This window comes from Odontesthes bonariensis, chromosome 20 (genome assembly GCF_027942865.1).
Source record: "Odontesthes bonariensis isolate fOdoBon6 chromosome 20, fOdoBon6.hap1, whole genome shotgun sequence".
Classification (NCBI taxonomy): Eukaryota; Metazoa; Chordata; class Actinopteri; order Atheriniformes; family Atherinopsidae; genus Odontesthes; species Odontesthes bonariensis.
The window spans coordinates 17,631,882-17,658,207 of NC_134525.1; the positions used below are offsets into that span (position 1 = coordinate 17,631,882).

General features: G+C 41.4%; 1 protein-coding gene across 14 annotated transcripts in view; it reads left to right on the plus strand.

Annotated features, from left to right (window-relative positions):
- The first annotated feature begins 9,489 nt into the window (after positions 1-9,489).
- The window catches only part of eya1 (EYA transcriptional coactivator and phosphatase 1), a 36,044-nt gene continuing 19,207 nt past the window's right edge, over positions 9,490-26,326 (plus strand). For 4 of the 14 annotated variants that reach the window (XM_075452205.1, XM_075452209.1, XM_075452208.1 and 1 more), the window contains exons 1-7: positions 9,490-9,782; positions 16,830-16,957; positions 17,572-17,637; positions 18,998-19,075; positions 20,841-20,907; positions 21,287-21,432; positions 22,320-22,442. In XM_075452205.1, coding sequence (XP_075308320.1) covers positions 16,834-16,957; positions 17,572-17,637; positions 18,998-19,075; positions 20,841-20,907; positions 21,287-21,432; positions 22,320-22,442 — 604 coding nt within the window. In that variant the 5' untranslated portion in view covers positions 9,490-9,782; positions 16,830-16,833. Of the gene's footprint in view, positions 9,783-15,002; positions 15,310-16,829; positions 16,958-17,571; positions 17,638-18,997; positions 19,076-20,840; positions 20,908-21,286; positions 21,433-22,319; positions 22,443-26,326 lie in introns of those variants that run through there. The other 10 variants (XM_075452211.1, XM_075452215.1, XM_075452213.1 and 7 more) reach the window with 4 other exon arrangements.

The following is a 26,326-nucleotide window of genomic DNA, read 5'->3' on the forward strand; positions in this document are numbered from 1 at the left end:
TCATAATTATGGCAGTAATTGTTTGTTGATGTTTGTATACCTCCATCAGATTAGCATGTTGATTCCCCCTGTGTGAGCACATTAGACGGCTTTGGTGTCTGGCCAACAGGATAGGGGAAGATTGTCGGCTGTCACACCGTGTGGAACCACAATTAGTTGGCTTGATAATGTGCGTTTTTGAGTTCCCGGGCAGCAAAAATAGCTGCACAGTTGAGATCTGTAAGATGAGACATTTTCTGAAAACAACTGAATTTTGTGATTCAGATGAGCAGATTTTACATCATAAGTTTAACATCAGCTGGCAGACTCATATCGGCAGACAAAGAAACAGAAGTGGCTCAGGGCGGGAGACAAGAATGTCATTGGGATGGTGAGCTGGGGGCATTTATCAGGCCTTCATCAATAGAGGATTAATAATTCATGCAGAGTCTGGGGCTTCTTTAGGGCAGGGTTTCAGCTAGCTTGTAATTTTGTAGATCGCATAGTCATCGTGCAAAGGATGGGTCAGGCCTCTCTGAGAGTCACAGCTGTGAAACTAGGTTGGCGTATGGGATTGAAGCAACAGGTACACAAAAGGTTTAAGCCAGATATGGTCATAGTGTTGTCAGAAATTCATACAAACATATAATGAGGGGGAAGGGCTTGTGAAGAAATGATTATGTACTATGACCTTTGGAAGCATCTTGCATTCCAAAAAAAACCTGAATATCAAAGCCCCGGAGACGCAAATATTCATATTCACATTCAAGCAGAGATGAAGCAAGATATGAAGAAATATAGCACTTATATAACATCTTCTGCTCACAGTGAAGCCATTGCTTTCGATTAAAGCTTCACAACTAGAGATGAAAAGCCATAAGCCATAAACCATAAACCGGTCAATTGCCCAGTTTTTACAGTTAACATCTATTGAATAAGATTTTGCTGCAGATCAAGTCAAGATGGGATTCCTGCATAAATGCGAAAGTACAGCATAGTGTCCGCGCTTGTGAGGTAAACGCATTAACAACACGCCCAGTGACGCTGACACAGTTTACAATGCATCGTCAAGGGTAAAAGCTGAAATCTGGAAAACATTTGGATTTCATAAGAATGAAAATCTGAAGGTCTGTAGAGCATTTGCAGCTTTCATTACATAGAATAAAATGGCATAACCTTTATTATTCCACAAGTGAGAAAATTGCACATTACAGAGCTCTGCGATGAAGGAATATACACAAAAATAAATAAACAAATGCAAGAAGGTATATACAAGATGTAAAATAGTGTATACAACAGTATAGAAAGTCATGACACATATATTAGATCTCAGATGCCAGATACCAAATGTATCTGTCTTTCAAACCAACGTCTAAATGCTGCATTCAGTCACTCCAAATGAAATTGCCAAAATGGTCAATAATTTCAAATCTAAACTGATATTCAGAAAGAGGCTTTTTGTTTTGCCACCAGTCTCATCCTCTGACAGATTTCCACCAGATACATCCCCTGGTTTATGATGAACAAACACATATTTCTTCCCATTGTGAGTCGTGTGAGGTGCCAGAATAGTTCTTCTCAATTACCCCAAGCCAGCTCTTTGACGGCTCCCATTCAACAAAATAGGCCCTCTAATTGCCCTGACCAGTATTACCTGTTCTGCATCCAGAAGCACCCTATTCTTCCACATTGTTTCCAAGGCAACAGGAAGGTTTCGTGACCTATAAAAAGTTGCTACTCCAGTAACTGATACGAGCCTATGCGGTTGTCTGTTTTCCATGGTAGGCAGCTGAGCTATTTATAGGTCTATCTAGCTGGTAGTAGTAAGCTCAAACTTTTATACAGACTATTCATTTATTCGGAGAAGTTTCTGCTGGTGTGGTGACAGGTTGAAAGTCAACGCAAGAGTTCACTGGATGTTTTGAGAACAAAAGACACCTGGGGCTTCAAGTCAATGAGTCACAAAGTCAAGAGGCAGAAAACTTCACACTCTGTCCCGTGTTTTCCTGTTTTCTTCTTTTCCCCCCGAGTGCAGATGTGGATCCTTGTAAAAAAAAAAGCAAAAAAAGCAATGTTTATTTTGGAGTCAAAAGGCAATGCTCCGGATAACCGGAATTTCTTTGTTGTGGTTACATTTGCGGTTTTAAGAAAGACATGCAGACCTGCTGGTACTGATGCATCATGTGTTCATCATCAGAGGTCCCTAAAAGTTCATCGCATCTCCCCTCGTGCTGTGTGACAAAAGGCAAAAGGTTAATCAGGGAGCCCTCTACATTGAAGTGATAATTTATCTCTGATCCAGGGGTTGAAAAGGTATACAAACTGTCGAAGGTGTCAGGTACAGAGTTCAAGAAGAAATGTCCCTAAAGGCAGTTGGCAGCAGTAGAAAGCTTTGCTCCTGTTTCAGATTCTGTCTCTAGCTTTTACTTATATATAGATTAAATTGGAACTCTTTGAATGTTGAGTAATGTGAGCGTGTGTGGTTGTTTGTCTCGTTTGTCTCTGTGTGGTCCTGTGATGGACTGGCAACCTGTCCAGGGTGTACCCTGCCTCTCGCCCATTGACCGCTGGGATAGGCTCCAGCCCCCCCGCGACCCGACCGACGGATTCAGCGGTATAGATAATGGATGGCTGGATGGATGAATGTTGAGTGAGCACATTTCACCTCTTTATAGGTTTTGCCTTAACTGTCAGTCACACATATTCCACAGTTTTGAGCGTATATACATGTTGCTTCGATCTTATTGTTTTGCTGGTGACATTTTCAGAATTCAGTTCATGACTGCTTTTGGGGTGCTGAATGTGGATCCACATAACGGATAGAGCGAGATAGACTTGTATAACGGGATATATCAGTAGGAATTCATTTAGCTTATAAGCTCAGTGTGTTAACTATCACACAACAATTCCCATCTTTAAAGCTTTTTAATACACATAAATCTGTTGTTAAGTATCTAATTATTTGTTGTTGTCAAACATCAACCTGTCAATGGTAAAGTCTTATTAGTTTATTACTGAAGACTGTAAAATATGATGTTTTTTTCCCTCAAATCCATTCAAAGTGAATGAGATAGAACATATTTTCTACGCAAGCACAAAGGCAGAGTGTTCTGTAAAGATTGCATTGCAAATTCCATTTCCTCATAGGGGAAGTCACCTTTTAGCAGGGCCACTGCTGCTCCAAGCACATCAAGAGGAAACAAACATGGCATATCATTAAGATCTATTGGTGTCTCTCACAATGATGGGTTTGTAGAAAATGACTTGCATTTCTCTGACTTCTCAGCCCTCAGCGGACTCCCAGTGAATCAAATTTTTATACCGTTTCGGTTGATTGTGTATTTGTTATTTCCCCTGGTTTATGTCTTTTTCTTACTTCTCACTTGGGTATCGCAGGCTTTTTTTTTTTTTTTTCATTTGTAAAGTAACTTGGACAGCTCTTCCTGTCTGCTGGATATTGATAGTACAGCAGTAGTGCTCAAGGAAAAACAATAAATGAAAGGCTGTCTCCCTCGCTCAGGATGACTGCAGAAACAAGTAACAGACACATGCACGGAAGTCACCACACTACTTCGGGTTGCTTTCAGGTATTAGCATGTGCGTCAGAATGTGCGTCCTCCTCTCGCGTAGTCTTAAAGCACAATTATCCCTTTGCTTATTTTGGAACTTCATGTCATTTGTAAAGTCCCTCCAAGTCCAACATGATTGGAAGTCCCTTTAGTCCTGCAAGCTGCTAATAGTTCACACCATCTTCAAGGATGTGAAAATTGTACAGCTCAGCATGTTTGCCGCTGTTGTGTAAAATGGTGCCCACATAATCCAAGCATCAGCTTTTTTAGGTGCACATGCACAAGTAGGCAGGGTCGACTGATAATACCAGCTGTTAAGTCTGCCCGGGAGTTAAAAATGACTGAAAGCTGGTGTCCAATGGCAGGGGCTATTCATCACTGCAATTGCCCAAGCTGTGTTCACTTGCACTTGCTGGAGAGGACAAGTGTGGATGTAGGTTAAATATAAGTTATTTTCCAGTTTTGGTATGACTACTTTATATACAGCAAGTTGGCCAGATAGCTAGTTAATCCAACCCCTGTCTTAAATATCCTAGCCTGTGCTCCAGTACCGTTCTTTGGCAAACACTGTACCATAAGTTGAGAGTGGAAGCATATTCTGTCAGTAAGACAAACCTCTGGCTTGCACAGCACTGCCTCTTTCGTAACTGTGTTTAGTCACTAAGCAGAATGGCACAGACCCAGTCTAAGTGTCTTTCATCTGGCCAATTCAAACAGACGTTTGACCCCAGACATTTGCCTAATGTGTTTTTGTTATGTGGACTCCTGGCTTCACAAATGTCACAGTGGCTGGACTGGTGGGGGTTAGTTAAGTGAGTCAGGGAGGGGAGACGGGGAGTCAGCCCGAGGGAGGGGGTTTGCAAGGCCACAGTTATGTGTATAACCTCTGCATTTTGCACTCTAACCTGTTGGGAGTTGGTGGGGTAGGGAGCACAAGTTCTACTGATGACTGTGGGCCAGACCCACTGCAAGCCTTCTAATCGGGGGCCCGGGTCCCTGTGCTCTGCTGACCTGGGCAGCTGTGGAGGAGACGGGGAGTGCTACATTTCTGGCCGCCTGGGTCGCACCAGGCGCAAAGAAACCAGTCCCAGGCAGTTGGGGCAACTGACAAATGCCATCATTAGAAGGGTGCTGAAAATTTATTACCAAACATATTGGTATTTTAGGGTGCAGCTGAATTTGATTTAGTGGTGTTGCTGTTTAGGTACTATCTTTAAAACTGAATGCCAGATTACTACCAGAACCCGTACCAGAGAGAATCTAAAGTCATTCTTATCACTTCCTGGAATTATGATCCCAATTCCAATTTTGTAACAGTCAATGGTATTTGCTCAGTTGGTTAAGTTGGATTCCTCAGTGCTTGTATTTATACTCAAAGTAAGCACTGAGTTTGCAGCTGTAAAGGCAAGGATGTACAGGAATAAATCTGGTTGTAGAAGCACTAGTGAGGATTTAATAAAACATCCTAATAGCTGTTCAGAGAGAAACTGTTTCCCGATTAACCAAATTTAAATATGCGTACAAAATGTTTGATTAGACTTTAAATATGCAGTCAACAGTCATTTTTATACCAGAAAAACAATACATTCATGTCCATGCTGTGTGTCAAAATGCTGCTTTGGTATAACTCAATGCTGTTTAGTATGATGGAAGTGATAAGACCTTAGCTCAAATCTGGACTGTTTTAAACCAAGAATCTTGATGGCGGATCAGTTCCTGAACTATGTAGTGTTGATTTTTTTTAATATTAGAAACTGTCCAGACTTAGATTAAAATGATTCATCAGCTTGAAACAAATAACAAATATAAAAAAAGAATGAAGTGTTCCTTGATGCCTGAGCATAGGCCAAAAACTGTCTTTTATCACTCTTAAAATTACACATACACAACCCGAGCTAAGTTTTACAAGACCAGTGAACTAACATCTTGATTCTGAAAGTCAGATTCTAAGGAGGACATCTCAATATACTGTATATCAAACAAGCCACGTTTTGGTGTCTTATTTAGCTGAATTTACTCTTATGAACATCCTTTTCTTTCAACAGGATATATATTCTATGCGTAATGCCTGCAGTGATATTTCCAGTCTTAGCAAGGTCTCATTCTGAGTAATAGGTCTCGGATGTGTGCTTGTTTGGCTCTTTTGGGGCCACTGGAGAGCAATAAAGTATCTGTCTGAGGATTTTCAGAGTCCTCACAGACTTTCCCCAGGTGTGCTTCACTGGCCATAAAGCATATGTGCCTCTCACGGTACGTTCGTGAACAAATGCGTCCGCAGAGAGTTTTTAACAGCATACTAGTTAGTGTTCCCTGTGACAACTGCAAAAATATAGTAATTGCTTTTGTAAATTCTCTGAGATTTCTGCAATGGAGCGTGGTTGCTTTGCTTCAAACAGTTCTTAAGAAAAATTGGTGTTTCACTTGATTCATGCATGTTCTTCTTGTTTTGTTTGGAGTCAAGATGGCTGCAACAGTAAGGTCACTCCGTTAATTTAAGCCTGTGACGTCCTCAGAGGTTGACCATTTCCTTTGTTCCCCGCTGTCTGTGGAGGAAAAGCTCCAGTGTATTTCCATGTCGAGGTATGCTGTGTTTACTTTTATCGCTGCTCCTCGGAGAGGCGGGCCAACCTGATGTTTGTTTATGAGGAATTCAGCCTTCTCTCAGAACTTTCATTCACCACTTGAAAGCATTTGACTTGCTACTAATTTACCTTGAGGGACTTCAAAATGATCTGTCTGCACTGTCAAAATCTTTTTTTGTGGTGACAACATAGCATCATCAAAGATTTCCTTTAGAGCGTAATGAAAGCCTGGTAGATGGTAGTTTTTTCTTCTTTTTTCCCCCCTTTTTTTCATGTTTGATTGCGTTAGTTGTCATTGTTGCCATACAGAGTTCACATAAAAACACAGAAGAGGAATGAAACTTGAAATAAATGAAAATAATCTTGAGTTTCCTGTGGTCATCATGTGGACATCCTTTGCTTTACCGAGGATGTGTCACTCTGTGTCAGTAAGTGTTGTTGTTGTTGTTGTTGTTGTTTTTTGTTGTTTTCTCTGAAGCAGGAAACGTGCATGTTTAATGACTCAGGAACACCGAATACCCTTGCTTTTTGACAAAAATGAATGTCCCACATGATTCAGGGGCAAACTTGTAAGTGGGAGGTTTGTACAGTTAAGGTTTTTTTTTTTTGTTTTTTTTTTCCATATTTCTCCTAAGTCAATAGGTGAACACTTCACCCGGTAATGCTTGTGAAAATATATAAAACTGTTTTTTCATCCAAAGTTATCCCAAGTTCAGATTTCCCTTCTTGGGGGGGGAAAGGTTCTGAATGTGTAACGCTCTGCTGAGACTTGAGTCAAAAAAGGAACTTGATCTCCCCGATGTGTGACACTGAATCAACACTGTAGTAGCTCTACCCAAACAAGTTTGCAGCATATGCATATGAAAATATTGCAACTGTGTCACCAGAGTGTTAGCATTTCATTTCATCTGAACCATTTGATCCCTTGTCACACCGTTCCTGTTTCTTTCACACTGTTTATATATTCTTTGTCAAGACAAGTAAACTCACTTTACCGAGATGTTCTCCTTTGTGAAACAACGGGGGAAAATGGCATAAAAAAAATTAACAAAGCACTAAGATTCCATTTAAATTTACATTAGCCCTCAATGCCTTATCTTAAAAACTCAATCAGCCATTTGGAATTTAGTCTATTTCCATGTGTGTGAGAAGCTGAGAGGATAACCTGTTGGCAGTGGCAGACATTTCAGATCTCTCTTCACTCTAAATTGCAGGCAGGCATCCCTGCAACCCCACATGAAGACCATTGAGTCCCATCAAGATAATCCTTAATAAAGAACGGCTTCACATTTAATCTTAGCTCACCTCTCAAGTTTCTGACTTGATATAGTTTTTGGCAAGTGTTGTTTTAGCGCTGATGTCAGTCGAACTGTATCAGTGGATCTCTTGTTAAGCTTCCATTTGGCAGACGTTAAATTCGTAAAAAGTTGTTCTTGTTCTACAAATGATTGTTTCATTGTTTCACATAGACATCTGAGTTTTTGTTTGATCGTTTTGATAGTCTAAAAACCGAATGTCTTTATATCCACGTGGCTCACCGCATGCAAACGCTTTACGCTGAAGCTCAGCTGCTCTACACAATAACATCTTCAAATACAAAGTTTAATTTGCCCTTTTCACAAGACTGCTTGCATTTAACAGCCTCTAATTTAATACCGTGGAACATGAAAATAGTAAAGTAATCACTACTCATCCCCAGTAAAACTGCTACGTTGATTGGAGCCTTGACATACAGCCCTGCATTCAGGAGTGTACGAGGAAAAAATCTGAGTTTAGTCACTGAGACATAAACAACTCTGGATAATTATACTATGCAATTTGAAGAGAACTCACTTGAAAAATCACATCTCCATCTAATTTTATACAGCTGCTTATTGACACAGAGAGAAAGCGCAGTGACATAATTGGCACGTGTAGCCCCTCTGCTATTAGAAATAGTTACCTGAGAGTCCCTCAGCATCTACTATTAGTCTGTTGAGTTATCAAGAATCTGTTCAATGTACAATATATTTCAAGCTCTGATATTGTAACGGGATCTCATGGATTTACCTGTGGGTAGTCGGTTTAGAAAAGGAGGCAGCACCGAGTACGTCCGTATTGCTGCTTCAGTGTGTTTAAATCAAGAGAAGTGCAGCTCGGATCTATTTCTGTCAGCTTCTTGTTGACTACAGCTTTCCAGAGGCTGCTTGGTGTTGACCTGCTTTCACTGAGAGCTCTGCGGATGACAAGAGTCATTCAGTCATTTTGAAATATATAATTGTAGAGTAATTCAGAGTCTTTTGATAACACGTTTTTAAAAGAAATGTCTTTTCATCAACAAACGACTAGTAAGAAAGAAAGATTTGCAAGTAGCAGACACAGAGCCCAACAGCTAACACAGCGCGCTATTCTTCTAGCCGTGGGTGCTCTTTCTCTCTCACCACCTCTGCACCGTGGTAAATGTATGATTTCCTCTCTCTTCATAATCATTTGTCAGTATTACAGTTGGTATTTCATCTGCATTTTTATTATGTGGAAATAAAACAAATTTCTAATGGTTCAGTGATATCCTGACCCCTCTAGACACACAGTTGATATTCTTAGAAATAATGTCATGACATATTGTAGCAAAATCTGTTCAAACCTCATCAGCGGCTTGAATAAATCACCAGTTTTAGCTCATCAGTAGCAGCGTGGCCTTGTGTAGCAGCTTTGCACAGTTGAAATAATAACCTGGAGCAGACAGAAGGCAGTCATTACCTTGCACACAGACGCTGTGTGTATGTGTTGACGGAGGACTTCCACTAGAGTGCTGTGGAGACGGGAACAGCCGAGCCTCTCGGCCGCTGTTAAACCTCTGGCTCCCCATCACCTAAGCTAATGACCTAGCCCCCTGTTTGCCCTCTGAAGTCCTTCTATGACAGAAAGAAATCCATCTTTGACCCAAAAGCTTACCAAGAGAAAGCAAAAAAAAAAGTGGTTTGCGGTGGTAGGGGAAAAAAAAGAGCATAACAAAAACAAGAGAGAAGCCGGGGGGGGGGTTTGAGCCCTCGGGGTGTGTGAGCAGAGCCTGCTGTTCCAGAGGAGATATCTGCCATTTCATTGTCTTAGTCTCCACTGATACAATCTGGAGAGGACTCTTTTGCTTAAAGCTTTGAGTGAATGACATATGGGGAGCTTGTGTGAGGCACAACTCCCCCGTGCCTCCTCCAGACCCAAAGTCTTCCTGTGAGAGCACCGAGCAACTTTTCTGCTTTTTCAAACAGCAGCAGCAGCCTCCCTCTCCCTCCCTCATTCACTGTTTTTTCTCCCTCCCTCCCTCCTTCCCTCCCTCCCTGTTGCTCTCACTCTCTCCCTTTTTTTCCCTCTTCCTCAGACACTCACCAGTCACTGCCCGAAGCAGTAATCGGACGACTCTCTTTCTCAATACGACAGAGTCTCCTGAGATACCGCACGGGGCTCCATGGGTTCCAACACCTAAAATGAAAAAGAAAAAAGCGGTTTTGTAGTTTACATTTATTGTGCTACAGATCCTACCAACACCTGAGAGCTGCTTCAGAAAGAGCGTTGTCCCCTCTGCTGAACTGACCGACCTTTCTCTTGAAGATTTCTTTTTTTTTTTAAACCAAGACGCAAGAGGGGATAAACACACACGGATTCTAATATAATTTTAGTGAGTATGGCTTTAATTTCTCTGTGATGTTTGAAACGTCTTTTCTCTTTGAATTTAGTATTTCAGTGTGTGTGTGTGTGTGTGTGTATGTGTGTGTGTGTAATTATCTATTGAATTATATGAATTAGTATGAGCATTTTTATTAATAGCATTTAATTTCCAGTCAAAGCAATAATGTCAGCAAAGCCACAGTGGTAAGAAATACATTTCTGGCCCGATCTTGGTAATTGTTAGGATGCAAAACAAGACCTGCTACATTTTTGATAATGTTAAGAAATGTGAAACTTTAGAAATAATTTTGAACGGTGACAGCAGCCCAGCGGCTGTTGCAGTCCATCGACAATAAATGACACTGCGATTTAAAATTAATTATTGTGAAATTGAAAAATAAGTTGCAGCTGCATACCTGGTAATTTCCTAAAGATGATACATCATGTGACACCTTTATTATTATATTATATGTTATTATTAGTAGTATACATGTGGGGTGAAAAGGTTTAATTTAAATTTACACCTAGTTTGTGTACAAAATATTCATTTGTTAATGCGGTGCAGAAAGTATAAATTCCATGTATGCACTGATAGTAATTTGCGATTTAAAAAATATTTAAAATGGCTTTTAATTACCAAAAAAAAACAAAAAAAAAACGTAAATAAAATCTTTATTAGCATCAAAACTAAAATCATCATTGTAAATATTTGCAGATTTACCTTTGAGATATTTGATCCCTTTTCCTATGGCCCACTTCACATATTTGATGAGGGTAGGAAAACATGCTGGACCCTGCAGTTCCTTTTCCACTGGCAGAACGAACAAAACCAACACAGTTAAAGCAGCTGACATCTAATGCCATCTGCTGCGGCCAGGAATGCTGCGAGGAGACCTGAGAGCCTCTAAGCGTCTGAACCAAGACAACAGGCCTGGACTCCCGACCGGGCAGCGTCTCCGCTCTCCGCTGTTTCTTGCGTAGGGAAGATGATTCCCCCGGCTGCAATCTCCAGCCTCTCTAATTGAAGGATTTTCTGGTTTAATGTTGTGCGTATGATCACAGGCTTACACCGCAAGTCAGGGAATTATTGTGTATCGTGTGTGTGTGCGTCAAGGTTGTCCTTTATTCCTGTTTCCTTTTTCACCCTCTAATTCCAGTCATTTTCAAACTCCTGCCCTTTTTGGTGTTTAGAAAGGTGTGTGTTGATGAAAGAGAGGAAATGAAGAGGTTAGGATGAGCTAGTGAGCCAGCCTGCCTGCAAAGTGGCCTCTGCTTCATTTCGACAAACATGACAGTGTGTGTGTGTGTGTGTGTGTGGGTGTGTGTGTGTGTGTGTGTGTGTGTGTGTGTGTGACCGCCTGCTGCAGCTATTCACACGCACAATAACCTTATTTATCCAATTAACAGATAATGAGCAGGCTGATTTGAGGCTGTTTACATTGCGTATTTGCTTTTCATAGGGAGAGATCAGGGTCTCTCCGCCTGACTGCAGTGCTTCATGCATGTGTAGCTGCGGTGTGTGGCTGCAGCGGTGGCATTGTTTGTCCAAGAACTGATGCCTTCCGTATGGATGCGTCTGGCTGAACAGGCCCTTGGCCTGGAGATTGAAAATGGTGAAAGACAGAGAGCGCTAAATGATCCGGCCCTGCTCAGTTATCAGAGGGGAAGATGGAAAGACAGCACAAGAGAGGGAAGAGGGTTATAGGGACCCTCTATTAGGTAGCCTGTTGTGGGCGATTAGTGGGCAGGGGCTGTTTACTAAATACTGTGAGGTGTTGTGTTGTTAACACGTCGCTGTTTGGATCTGAAATATTTGTTAGAAAAAGCAGGAAATTAGCTTTCTGATAATTGCCACTACAGCTCTCTAATCATCAGTATCTTTTTATGTGCTTTCTTTGTGAATACAATTATGTTGGTTGTGCTAATAAGGAAGACAGACGCTTCAGGAAAGTGTAAAGCCGAGGAAATGGGCCTATAGATCGTTTTGAATAAAATAGAACATAACTAAAACCAGGGATCTATTTTGCTTTAGCGTGAAATTTCTTCCTTTCTTCTTCCTCAACTGTATAGCTAATGATTTCTTCAGTATAAAAGATCACGGTGCCATATTTAAAAGAATTAAGACAACAAGTCACAGGCATTAAAGCGACACAGTCGTTAAGATTTGACCCCTGGACCTTTTTTCAGCTTTCTCTTGTAAAGTCCCTCTCGCTCTGCAGTGGTCACGGTGGTCGGCAGGTTGTGATAAAATGTCCACCTTAAATCTTGTTTGATGGCCCCTCAAAGGCAAAGTGGCCTTCTGGAAATCATTTCGAAGGTTGAAGAGCAAAGTATTAACAGATTTAATGTAGCTATTGAGCGAATTGCTGGAGCACAATGTCAGATAGAGCCAAAGGAGAGAGACAAATTGTACATCTACATAGAGGACATCTGCGGATAATTGTGCTTGTGATTACAGACGAGCACAAAATTTTTCTCGTTTTTCGTGATTTGTCACCAAATATCTCGCTTGTATACCGGGCTAAAATTGGCATATTGGTATAAGAGATGGGCATTGAGCAGAACAGGTAAAATATAATTTCATTTTCTAATAATTCAAACAGATTTTTTTTTTTTCCCCTTATAAATCATAAAATAAAGAAACGAAAATTACACCACCTTATAATTTCTTATTAGTTAACTTTATTAGAGATGTGGTGTAGTTCTGTAAAATATTGTTTTTAGATTGGGGGGGACAACAAAAAAAAGCAAAACAATTTAATGTTGCCTTTGTTGGCAGCTGTCATTTCTTTGGCCACGTACAGAGACACAAGTGAAGTGTAGCGTTCTGTAATCTGCGCCTAATTCCACTCACATCTGTGTCCAATTGTTGTCTGCAACTACATTCTTTGCCAGTGGATTTATTTTTCCTGGGCCACCATGTGGATTCAGCTGACCAGTTTAAGTGGGGATTAGTCGTTTTAAAGTTAGATTTTGATTAAAGCATTGTTTTGCAAAAATTGTAACACACAACACCTGGACTATGTAGTCTGTAAAATTTAAAGGACGACTAATATAGTATGAATGAAAAAGGGGGGAGTACTTTTTCAGTGTATTCTGCTTGGATTTTAGTTGCATCTGTTGTCATCATCATATGAAGATACAAAAAAATTAAAAAAATTTTTTTATTTTAAACAACCCTGTTTGTGTGAATCAGGAAACCCTCGCTTGTGCAGTGATACAGGTAGATGAAGGAGAAGGAGCTATTTGTGCCAGGTCAGACACCCTGCATACTGCACCGATCTATGCTAAAAGCTTGGCAGTGGCTATATTTACTCTTGGAAATGCAGGTCTTGGAATAAGTAAAGCGAAACAAAAAGGCCAGCAAGCCGCCATGAATGAAGCGTGTTGTGGCACTTCGTCTTCTTCATGACACTTCCAGCGCTTCATCTAGCCGGGCTTTGTTCTCGTTGGCTTCAAAGGCCAGGCAGCTCAGGTTGAAGTAAAGACGCACATCAAAGATAGCTGAATGCAGCCCCGTTTTTTTTTTCAATAATAAATATTCAGCTGTAAAGAAGAAAGCTTTGTTTTTGCTTTTAAATCTCAGCCGTCCCTCCTCCTCCTCCCTTGCTCTCCCTCTCTCTTCACCTGGCTGGTTTCACCTGCTGGCACTGGTAGAGACACCAGCATGGTAATGGCTTTATTGGCCTGCATTGTTGAGCAGAGAAACCAGCCACCACACACCACACCACATCAATCTACCACAACACTCTCTCTCCATAACCCCCCCACCCCCCAACTCTGTGATCGCCGTTAATGTGCTGTGGCAGAATGTGTTTCTCTTTCGTCTTCATGGCTTTTACCTCAGTGGATTTTCTTAACTTTTGGGGGGTTTTTTTCTGTCTTTTAACATCCCTTCCGCAAATTTGAGTATATAGAAACGTAAGGAGGAGGCACTGCTGTTGTCCACGGTTTTTAAAAGTTAGACTGAAATATAATGGTTATGTTTGCTAAGATGGCTGTGCCATAATCAGTGGGAGGGGAGGCAAATTGTAAAGCTGGAATGGTATTCATGAAGGCTTTGCCTTGGTGTAAAGAGCAAAGCCTGTTGAAAAAAAAAAAGAAAAAAAAAGCTTAAGACCATGGAGCTCAGGTTACCCTAGCTCATGTAAACAGTCAGCCATTAAAAAATCATGCCAGGATTTTTGAAAAGACCTTATATGTCTTTTTTTTCCCTTTTTTCCTGACCAGATGAATACCTTTGACCTTTTTTTGGACCCCCTATTCCCTTGGTGGGCTGGAGTCAAGTCTAATATAGTGTTATAGCGATGCAAGTATATGGCTCCGCTTGATGTTTGCAGAGAAGCAAGCCGAGCGGGAGTGGACAGCAAAATGTAACTGTCAGCTAAAGGAGAGTAATAGAGGCATTCGTAGCGTCATAGGAAACATATGTGGCTCCATATGCTCTCCATGTTCTTGTTTCCAGTCTCCTTCATTGTCTGAGATGCACCACTGATCTGGGGGCCTCTAAAGTGCCCTGTGTGTGTGAGAGAGATGTGTGTGTGTGCGTTTACACCACTCATCTGGGGCCTCTGAAGTGCCCGTGCGTGCGTGTGTGTATGAGTGTGTGTGGGTGTATATATGTAGCCATACAGGCATGAGTTATGTGTCTTTATGTGCTAAAAGAAAAAGACATAAGCATGAACTTTTGTGTTGCCACGATGAAAGATGGGATTTATAGAATGTGTATGTTTGTGTGTGTGTGTGTGTGTACAAGTTGCACTCCATGCATTTCTGTTCGTGGCTGTGAAGTTGCGGATTTTCGTACTGTGCTGTGGCCCCAGGCTAGGGCAGGCCTGTGGGAAGCAGCCCTGATGGTCATTAGGACCTGTCAGTATGCCTGGAGGAGGAGTGCTGATAAATTTCAGATAGTGTCAATTGCAGATGAAAGATCTGCTGAAGATGCTAGGGGTGTCACGCTTGACTTGCTTCTGCTCAACAAGTCCCATCTTCCTTCCAGCAGCAGACTACCTCATGCAGGAGAGTAGGAAGGCTCTCCCACACTCTACTGCCCCTCAGCCCCTTCTATCCCCAACCCCTCACCCCTCTGCCTACCTTTACTCCTTCACCCCCTTACAGCACCCCCACCCCACCCCTTCCTGCTTACCTTGGCTAAGCCGCTTTGCATGTTGATTGGGGGAGGGCTAATCCAGTTTGCAGCTGTCGTAGACCAATGATGAATCACCTTTCCGTCATTTGGCCATGCTCCCCTCGCTTAGGGAGGAGGGAGGACCTGGAGGAGGAAAGAACAGTGGAGCAGGGCTGCGGCTCAGAGAGAGACAATGTGAGCCTCTGTTCCCCCGCCAGCCTTCTCTTCCCATTCTGCTTCAGAATAACAATAATGTTTTCTCAGACAAGTCTTTTTGTGTCATGGATGGCTCCGGATTGTGACATCGAGCCGCAATAACAAGGAGTGACATTGTTTCTGCTGGGGCAGGTGGAGGCAGAATAAAGAAAGGGAGTGTGGTTTGAGAGGACTCAGAGCCATCTAGCTTCAGGTAAGAGCACCGTTGTGGCAGCACCAGAGACGTGTAGCTCTCTGTGTGGCAGTAGATGTGCCGTAGAGACTCTGCTAAACAACTGGCAACATTTTGTCTGCCTTTTATGTTCACCGATTTGGGATTGTGAAGGCTTTTTTAGCCCATAGTGCATGACTTAAAAAGTTTGAGTTGAGCAGGAGAACACAGGGCTGAGTAGCGTGTTTGCAGGAAAGAGGCGTAGTTTATAATGTATGTTTGGAAGGTGCGATATTTTAGGGAAAGAAAAAAGGAATATACCTTTGTGAAAAAGAAACTGCAGCTTCCATTACTGGAGCATGGGTGAAATTAATTGATTCACCCTTTTGTGTTGCTGTTTTTTCTTAATGCTGCGTCATTTTTGCTATTTAAATTGTCTTTTTGGACTCTGATCATTTGCTTAAAAATATACACTTAGGTTCCTAATTTTCACTTGAAGCACAAAAAAAAGGACTGAATCGCCATGCTAAACTGAAGCGTCATAACTTTATACAGTCATCTTAAATTCAGTTAATCCATTTTGTCATTTCATCTCAATCTCTTCAGATAATTTGTGGCATCTGATATCACTCTCACACTACTCGGAGTTACTTGAGGATTTATCTCTGTGGCCTTGTGTAAAGGCTTACATCTATCAATAGCAGAGATGCCAGTAACCCTGAAATATAATTGAAAATGTCAGTGTAATGTACAAAACATTTTAAGCTGATTTCATTAACTTGCCGTCGCAATTGGAACAGTGGCGGAGACAAATGAGGTGTAGGGTTTGTGGCTGCACTTTTCAAATCGCCTGTGCCTTCTTTCTACTCCATTGTCTGTCTACGATCAAATCCTTTGAGCACACAAATGAGAAGATAGAATAATGTTTTCTGTGGCGTGGTCTTTTGTATAAACACAGAAACAATTAAGGAGCTTGCCAGAGCAAATACATGCCTCACGAGCTCCTCATCTGCCCATCACTGAGGCATAGACTCTTTTATAATCAGGCCGATTGCAGCACTTTTAACAGGCACATTAAGCATGGCCTCCATCCAGAAAACATCTGTTAGCAGTCTTCATTGCTGCACAAATGATATACACTTTAGGCCATTTTTTGCCCCATGAAACACAACACTGATTTAACAGTAAACATTTTGTTTTCACAACATGTAAAGCTGGGACCGTGTGTGAGATCGGAAACCGTCCCATCAAAACATTTCTCATTTATTTCAAAGCTTCCAGTTTCACACTGTTTGTCTGTGTGCGTATGCAAATGTGTGTCTGAGTTTGTGTGTCACACTTTTGCTTTGTATTTGAAATTTTTCCTTTTTTTTAATTGAAACTTTTTTTTTTTTTTTACTAATGTAGGCTTGAATGTTTTTTTTTTCTCCTTCGGTATCTCCTGCATTTTACAACTGTGCAAACTGTGTTTCTATCAGAGCTCCGTGCTCTCCCTGAAACCAGAGTGAAATGTGTAATTTGATTTTCTGTGTGTGTGTGTGCGTGTGTGTGTGTCCTGTCAGGTCTATGGAAATGCAGGATTTAGCCAGTCCTCACAGCCGAGTAAGTGGAAGCAACGAATCACCTAATGGTCTCAACCTCGACAACTCGCACATCACTAACAATTCCATGACACCCAATGGCACTGAAGGTATGTTTGGGGTGCAATGTATGTGTGTTATTTCCAAATGTAAAATACTGCTTTGAGACTTAAAAGTCTGATGGTACTTTAATGCACTGAAAACAATTGTGTCACTATATTTAGGGTCAATTACCTGCACTTCTTTTTAAAAATGTATTACAATAACAACCAAAAACAGCAGTGAGAATATTATTCATATTTGCTAGCTTGCAATGTTGATTATTTTGAGCCTTATATATGATTTTCTGTCCCAACATTTGTATCTTGAACAATTCAGTAGCTACAGTAGATGTTCCAGCAACTATTAGCTGTTTATTTAAGCAACCATGTAATTATTCAAAGCCCACAGCATGGAAACGATCGAGCTTTGCATGCGGTTTCTACTGTACATAGTTATTTGCTCAGGTGATTCGCCTATGCTTTAAATCTGAGCCTTTGTTTAGTGAAGCAGTCATGCTCATATCACAAACCAGCAAGTTATTAAAATCACCCCTTGTCATGTGATCTTCATGTTCATCTCTGCCTGGAGCTCAAGGTTTATTCTCCTCAGTGTTCATGACACAGGGCCCGTAGTCATGATGCAAACTGTCATGTGTCCCTTTGCCATTCTTTCTTTCCCATAGGTGATAACATCACAATGCTTACCACTGCAGACTGGTTGTTAGGTTCTAACTCACAGTCCACTGCAGGTTTGTCTACTTCTAGTGACACGATGAAAGGACAATACTTGGTGTTTTTCCCAACTTGTATGAAAGCATTCTTTGTAGTTGACTGTTTTAAACCAGCTACTTTACTTGTTAAGTCATTTGTGTTACTCAAATTCCTGCCCGTTAACACACAGTTTATCAGCTGCGACATTGTAAATTGCCTCAACTATTGTGCCTTTCATTAAGAAACTCTGGTATTTATTGTCTTTTTTTGTGGTATTCTTTTGCAAGCATGGTTTGGCACTGACTGGACCTTAATTCATTGTCATTGACTGCTCAGATTGTGAACTTGCATTCTGAGCGTTTTGTTTTCATGGAGATGCTCCACGCTGTTTCCTGAATACAGTGGTTATTGTGTGCCATGTGACCTGAGTGTTTGCCAGTTCATGCATGCACTTTGCCACTATTCTTTTTTTTCATCGGTGTGTTGTTAAAAAGTAATACCCCTCATCAACATGTGTTTCTGCATTGTGTGAGCATAGCGGAAACATGTAAAACATGATAGAAAATGGCTTCTTCAACCATGAGAGATTCCACTGAGCATGACTCCTCTGCCCACATTGTCAATTTGTTTTGCTAAAAAAGAAAAGAAAGGGGGAAAAAAAATTCCTTCAGCCCGCCTGAAGTGAAATGGATTGATTTAAAAGACTCCTTAGCTGTCAGAAAGCTATGAAATTGTCTTCAAATCTATTGCTGGGCTGTATAATGGAGTCAAGGTCAAACAGCTTTCGCTACACTCTTAAAAAGATTTGATCCACCATATATTTCCTTGACATTTCAATTGCACTTGCATGTCTCAGCCGAGCTCTTTGAAACGCATTGAGAAGAGTTTTTATTTTGTTCTATGTTCTTGTAAAGTGAAGTTATTTGAGTTAAACATTTAATCTAATTTCGGAGTAGTTTGTTTGAGTAGCACAATGCTCCATCAAATGTACCTGATGTCTGGTGTCGTTTCAAGATTCAAAATCGTTAAAATGCACTTTTGGAACAAATTCACTATCTTTAAGTTGAGTGAGATTCTAATTATAGACTGAATATTTGATCATCTCTACAGCATTGTGGATAATATGACTATCTGAACTATTGCAAATGTAATGAAGTGTTTAATTTTACAATACATGTAAATGAGCTGATCTTGCTGTAAATATAGTTATAATAATGTAGTAGATAGTTGTTTAACTCCTCTCTCCTTTCCACTCTCATTTTTTTTGCTTTGTTATTTTATTTTTATATATATATTATTTTATTTATAGAAACCTAATGTATTTAACATATAGAGTCCACTATTCTTCTTTCCTGACGTTGATTTGGTGACACTGTGGTTTCCTTCTTTTTTTTGCAGTTAAAACAGAGCCAATGAGCAGCAGCGAACTCGCCTCCTCAGTAGCAGACACCGTTTTAGACAGCTTCTCAGGATCAGGTGAGAGGAAAAGACTGGTCTGCTGTGTCCACTCATGGGTCTGGCTGCTTCTCACACTGACACTCACACACACTCAGCTACAGAACCAAATTGATGATGAGACGAGCCCAGAGACAGTTGACTGATAAACCTGACCTCTGGAAGTGTCTCAGCACCTAAAACGGCAATATAACGTGCGTGCCTGGATAGAACAAAAGACTCTGCCTTAACTTTGTCAGCACATTTATATGCTGCGCTTGCTTTCTTGTGATTGTGTGTGTGTGTCTGCTCACTGTGATGGTTCCCATGTCAGTGAGGACTGAATTATGACCTGTAATGCTCTGAGCCTGTCTGTCCAGTGGAGTGACACGGCGTCCCAGTGGCCCTCGCTCTCCACGGGCTGTTACCCTATCGCCCTGTCAGGGCCAGGGCTTTCACACCTTCCTTTTAGCAGTGAAAATCTCACACAGACACAAACGCACACGTACATAAACACACTGCTGGATAAAGCCAGGGCTGCAATGAGCATTGTAGGAATTGTAATACAAATGATCACTAATGTGATAATTTTTTCCCCATTTCCCGCATCAACCTGCAGCTGTATGTTACATTTTCTATAAACATTTATTAATAGCGGCACTTCCAACTGTGCATGGTATTAACTTGCCGCTAATTTTCCTGTATTTCCTCAACTGTTTAACTAAGTACTTGATACTTAACACTAGGAACGCATAAATCACTGTACAACTTTTGTCTCTAACAATATTAATGAAATTTAGTAATTTTATACCCCATATCCTCCATGGGGAAACCCAAAGCTCTGTTCAGAAGAGAAGGTTTTGTCCAGTGGCAGGTGCTGCTGATGTGGGAAAAGTGTTCAGTATTAATAACGTGTGTGAGGGGTTACGGCATACAGTTTCATACAGTTAGCACTCCCCCGCAACCAAATCCCTCATTTTACATGTCACAACCAATTAGACAGATGTTTCAAAACTGTGCCACTCCACTGCACTTTTTTATTGATTAAATACATGTTTTGTCAGATTAAACATATTCTGATTCATACAGCTATTTATTAATTTTGTTAGCAAATTTCAACATGATTTGAGATGAAATGTGCATACTTCTTACAAACTAAAACTAATCATGTTATATATATTTTTTTCATTGTAGCTATAAAGTTGATAGTTGCCATATTGCAGGCTGAGTCTTTTGTGCTTTTTTTGGTCCAAAATTAACATTTAAATGTATTTTGCCAAAGCCGTCGTTTGACATTTAGAAGCCATATATATATATATTTTTTACTCTTTGTGTTTATCTTGATGCGCATTCAAAGCAAGTGTGCTCGTTTGAGTTGTCTTTGGATTAAGTTTAACCACTGAAGTATGCAGCACTGTGGAGTTGCATATTCTTAATGACTGAATGACTTTGCAGTAGCATTCTGCCTTCAGTCGGGGTTCTCATGTCCAGTGTGTTTGTGGCTTGAAACCACTGGCCGAGATTCAGACCATCTTGTGTGTTTGCACCAGCAGTTGTCATAGCAGCCCAGAAGTGTCTCAGAGATATGCGGGTCGGGAGAAGAACCTGATGTTCTTACCTGATTATTTATGCTTTATTATTGCTCTCCGGTTTTCAACTGTAAATCAGTTTACCACAATAAATAGAGTAGCGCAGTATAATTACTGTTTCCTTGGAATCCAGGAGTTTTTTTGGTAAAGGATAATATTTACCTTATTTCTTAATGTTTAAATATGTGCTTGCCTCTCTTCTTTTTAACTCTCCCCAGCTATTGGAACCAGTGGCTTCAGCCCAAGACAAACTCACCAGTTCTCTCCACAGATTTACCCTTCCAAGTAAGGTTTCTTTTATTTTTCTATAAAAAAATAAGCAGCATCCAACTTCATTTGGATCTTTAATTAGATCCTTCTGCGAGATCGGGGCTTTCTGGCTGGCTTTGTTTGCCTGGATGTCTGCAGCTTGTGCGCTCTGAAATCTGTTGTAATTATTATCTTCCAAAAATTTCCTTTGGCATTTATTGTTCTTTCTGTATGTATATGAGGTATGTGATACTATCTGTCTTATGGCTTGGCTGACTGTTGAGAATAACGTAGCACAATCGGAAGGAATTTGTCAGCTAGCAAAGTTGGTGTGAGAGTTTGCGGGTAGACCTTCTTTCTCTTTCTTTCTGCCTTCCTTTCTCACTTTTGTTTTTTTGTTTCTTTTCTCAAATAGCAGAACATATCCACATATTCTCCCTACCCCTTCATCCCAAAACATGGCTGCGTATGGACAGACGCAGTACACCACAGGAATGCAGCAGGCCGCGGCTTATGCTAGCTACCCCCAGCCTGGCCAGCCCTATGGCATCCCGGCTTATGGTAAGATTTACACACATCACACAGAGAGCTCCTCTATCTCAGTAAGTATGTTAATATTGTCAGTAATCTTTTAACTCTAAGTATGCATAAAATGAGAGATAAATACTTTTCCTTTCTAAAGGTCAGGACCAAGACCGCGCTCATTCCTGACCATGTTCCCGCAATTCCTCCAGCAAACCAAGAGCAGCAGAGATGCTGAGTTGTTGTTTAGTGCCTGTATGTTCTCAGGCAACGCAATAAAGAAGAATTTGCTTGTGAAGCTGTTCAGATAGATCAGAAAGATTATAGATATAAATCTCAAAACAGAAACTGGTTTCCTCTGGCATTGCAAGAGAAAGTACAGAGTAATATGACTTTATTTTTCCAAAGCTTTTGGAGTGTTTTGACCCCCAGAAAACTCTGCAATATGTGGAGGAATTTACACTGTTTATTTGAATTGAGTCCTGCGACCTACTGTTGGATAGAAACTACACTGCGGCTGATTCAGCCAAGGCAGTGGTCGGTGTAGCTCACAAACACAAGCAAAATGATTCATTACTTGTGCATCTTTTAACTTATGACCTAAATGATAATAATTGCAGTTGTTATTATTGTTATAGCTAAATCAAACAATCGTCATCCAAACATGCCTGTGGTTTTGCAGCCCAACAGTCAGCTCCTTGTTTGATAGAACCCAGAGCAAGATAATGTGTCTAAACAACGGAGGATCGTGGAAATCGTTTTTCGGCTAATCCCTAACTGCTCTTCCCTTGTTATTAATGTGTTATGCTAACAGACAGAGGCGGTGTCCCTTTGATGTGTCCAGTGTAACGTAAAACTGTGTTGGCTGTCGTCTGTGCATCAAACCGATCTGGTGTCACTAACTGATTTCGGTCCATTGTGGGCAGGAATAAAGACGGAGGGGGGTCTGAGCCAGTCCCAGTCCCCGGGACAGACGGGCTTCCTAAGCTACAGCTCTGGCTTCACCACACCACAAACAGGACAGGCTCCCTATAGTTACCAGATGCAGGGTGAGGACATCTTTGTTACATTTTTTTATCTTTTCCTCTGTTTATTCAGACGAGGCATGAGGTCTGCATGGTGTAAAAATGGAGCAAACAAAATGGTTAACATTATGGCAGGTTTACATAACTATAAAGCAGGTTTTGTTTCACCAGCAATCTTAAAATATGGTAAAATATGCTGTTTTTTCCAGCTCAATATATGTTTTCCCTGTTTGATACATGTCTTTGTGTATCTATTTCAGTCCTTTGTCAAAATATTCATCTTCTGGGTAGCCAACCAAATAAGGTTTATTGTAATGTTTATAAACGGATTAAAGAAATGGCCCTCTGTTCCTGATTTAATAGCATACAGAGCCAGACTTATTCAAGACGCAGCCCTCATCCTCAGCCCAGACAATGGTTGCATCCCGGTCGTGTTATGTGCAGCCGCGACTGCCTCACTGTCCTCCCCTCTTAAAAGAATCAACACAGATGGAAAAATGGCAGGCACTTAGGAGGCACCAGCCATGTCGCTCCCCGGCTCTTGTTTTCTTTCTCCCTGTGATCATATTTGTATTTGTTTAAGCGCTGAGGACAGAGATTTATGGCCTTAAAACCGATAAAGATGAGTTGTTGCGCCCTGCTCTCCCCCTCTTTTTTTTGCGCTCAGTTTAAATGTAGATCAACCGAATGCGGAAATGTTTTGTTTCTGTTATTCATTCTCTTCACTCACTTCGTCGGTTAAGGAAAGCCCTGTCTTCACGTGCACTGTATAGCAACAGTGAACTAGAAGCTAGCTCCGTCTTTGTGTTCTCTCCAATATCTAAAGTGTGACAGTTGAAATATCTCCACATGTTGCTGAAAAGCCTCCTGAGTATTTCACAATAAATAACGCCAGCTCAGCAGCAGATGTTGCTTGGGGAAGCCTCTTTTCCACGCCTCTTAACCAAATACAGTTGGCCGCAGTCAGAGTTTTGCAGCACGCATCAGAGCACCTGAAAATGGACAGACAGATAGAGGAAGAAGGGGAAAAGGAGCCAGGGCATGTGTAGCAGAATGCACAAGCTTCTATCCTGCCTTCAGTGGTTTAATTCGTGATGACAGTATTATGTGCCCATTCATCTTCAAGTATTATGCTCTTACTTTGTCTTTTTCTTTCCTTCCGTCTATCTCCGTCTGTCCATCACTCTCTCCTACTATCTCTGGCTATCGCATGCCCCACGTTAGCGTTAAGTGCGTTAGTAATTGACAGCCATGTTAGATGACAGATTGACCACTTTTCTGGGACTGGGTTCTCTAACTGTCGCTCTGGCCTTCCGCCACACCATCATCATTATTCTTTCTGGCCTATTGATCTGCCTGGGCGATGTGCCTTAGGCCTGGGTGTCCCAACCAAGGACACTTTTTCCACAACTGATATTCCCCGCTCTGTCAGTGTCCCTGCAACCAGCCAGCCTGTGGCCAGCTGTCAAGACTGAGGAAGATTAAATTAATGTTTTTGCTCATTGCTTTCATGTTTCATCCAGTGGAGCTTTTAATGGTTACTGAAGTAGTGGCGCTGAACTCTAATGGGTGGCGATGGCATTTTTTTTGGCAATCCTTTCTGATATTTTTTTATGCAAAGCGTCTCACTGATTGTCTGAAAAAAGTTCAAGCATATTATGCGTATGAGGAGACTAAAGACTTTACACTGATGGTGGGACTGAGCAGATGCTAATTAGGTGAATAATTGGATTCCAGCATTCTGTCCCAATGGCGTTACGATCTGAAGAAGCTAAAGCCTCTGTTGGCCTTTTTTTTCCCCCTTTTTTTTTTTTTTTTTTTTTTTTTAAGTAGAGCCCCATCTGGACTTGATAGCCTATTCCCAAGTGGGGCATACAAACTTCTGCTACAAATATTGTGCACTGATGATAGACATAGCCCATGGCAAAGGGACTGATCAAGCAAAGCAAATGGACTTCCAATTGTGGAGCCAGAAGGCAGAAGGGAAGGAGAGGAGGGAGGGATGATGTCTGGTCTTGAGTGAGTGAACTAACTGGAGCAGGACAGGGGGAGGGAGAGAAAACATGCCCCCTGGGGAACCACAAGACCCCTTCTTTCTCCCCCTACTATAACCAGCACCACCTCTCCCAACAGCATGGGCTCATTCTCACTGGGCTAGCAGGGGTCCCCTCGGCTTTTATGTGGCTCCTTGTTCTCCACAGAGCAACCTCAAACGCTGCCAGTGAGAGCTTTTATGACTGTTTGAACTGTGCATTAGGCTAATTTGTTGTCCTTCGCAGTCTTGTCTTGTCTTATTGTTCCAGAGCACTTTCACTTGATGTTGAACTTTTCTGCAGAGCACAAAAAGTTGTATAAATCCCTCTGGTAACCTTGAAACATTAAACAAAACAACAAAGGGAGAGAACGGTTCTGACAAAAAAAATTACTGGTAGAGGCCAGGACGAAATGCAGGAAAACTGCTGTGTGGATCTTTGTCATTTTTAGAGCCTACGCTGCTTCTGTGTTGTAGGGTGGATAACTAACTGACAAGGCCAAACACTACGCCGCGTCCTCTCTTTTCCATGTTGACTTTCATAACTTTCATGCCACACTGCCCCTCCATCCACACACACAAACTTCCCCAATCATTCCCCCCTTTCTGAAAGCTGCTTCATGTTTGTCACGGTGTGGGAGGGCCCTGCTGATGGGGCCAGTGGCCAGAGGATGAAAGGAACTCCCTGTGTTTGTCTCTGACAACAAAGGTGTAATTACGCCCTCATTTAAAAACAGTAAATTTATCTCCCACCTTATTTTCACTGTAGCTGTGGGGATACCCTTTTGGCTGTGGGAGGATCAGGATGACGATAATGTAAGATGTTTATAGAGTGCCCGTTAATAAATAAGTCTTGTGGCTGTATGCCTATATGTGTCAGTGTTTGTGTGGACAGAAGACGGTAATATATTTGTAAAGGATGTGAGACTTTAGATGACACTCTTGTTTTTAATACATCATTTGCAATTAAATCATTCAAATTTGAGCTTCTGTCTCTTCGTGGAAAATGTGTCCAAAACTGACTGATTATACATTACGTAACTGATTTTATCATTGGCATGCAGAATAAAGTTCATATGCTATGCTTGATAAACAATTATCCACACATTGCAATCATTATTTGCTTTTGCCTCGAATTCAGCTTGTGCGGATGCTTTTGGCTGACGTTGAGCTGCACTTCCTGCTGCTCTCTGGTTTGACATGACAGTACAGGTGGATGAGAGGTTGTGCCCCAGAGGGCTGATGCAGCTCTTCTCTCCCTGTAACTAATGCCTTGTATATTATTAAGCCATTAGATGCTATCAATCCTTTTGAATGATTTAATTACCCAGGAGGACCATCCTTTGAGCAAGTGAAAAGAGGAGCATACATATTCATTAAGCCTGGATTTCAGGAGCGAACCCTCCCAGCACTACGCACTCCGACCTCAACCTCCTTTATATACATCTCAGTGTCACTTAAATGCCCCCCGCACACATACACACACACACACACTCTCTCTCCCCCCAGCACCCTCATGCTCGGACTCAGTGCATCCACCGTTTCCACCCCCTTCATCCCACGCCACCCTTCAGTAGCTTACACACAACAGTCTCCTGTGTTCCTCACATTGTGCGGGCTTGGAAGCAGGTCCCCCCCCCCCACCTCCACCCCGTCATTCATCAGGTTTGATCCAATCACTGATAAGGAAGGAAGAGGAGAAAAGATAAGGCCGCTGTTAGGAGCTCTCCCTGAGGCCTGGCTCTGTTAACCCCCTTTTAATAGTTAAAAAAAAAAAAAAGACTAATCTTTTCTTTTCCCAAACAATGTACCATTTCATGTTTGTCACTGCTTTGCTTTCCACTGCTGGAGTTTGAATCTTTTCTTTTGCTATAAC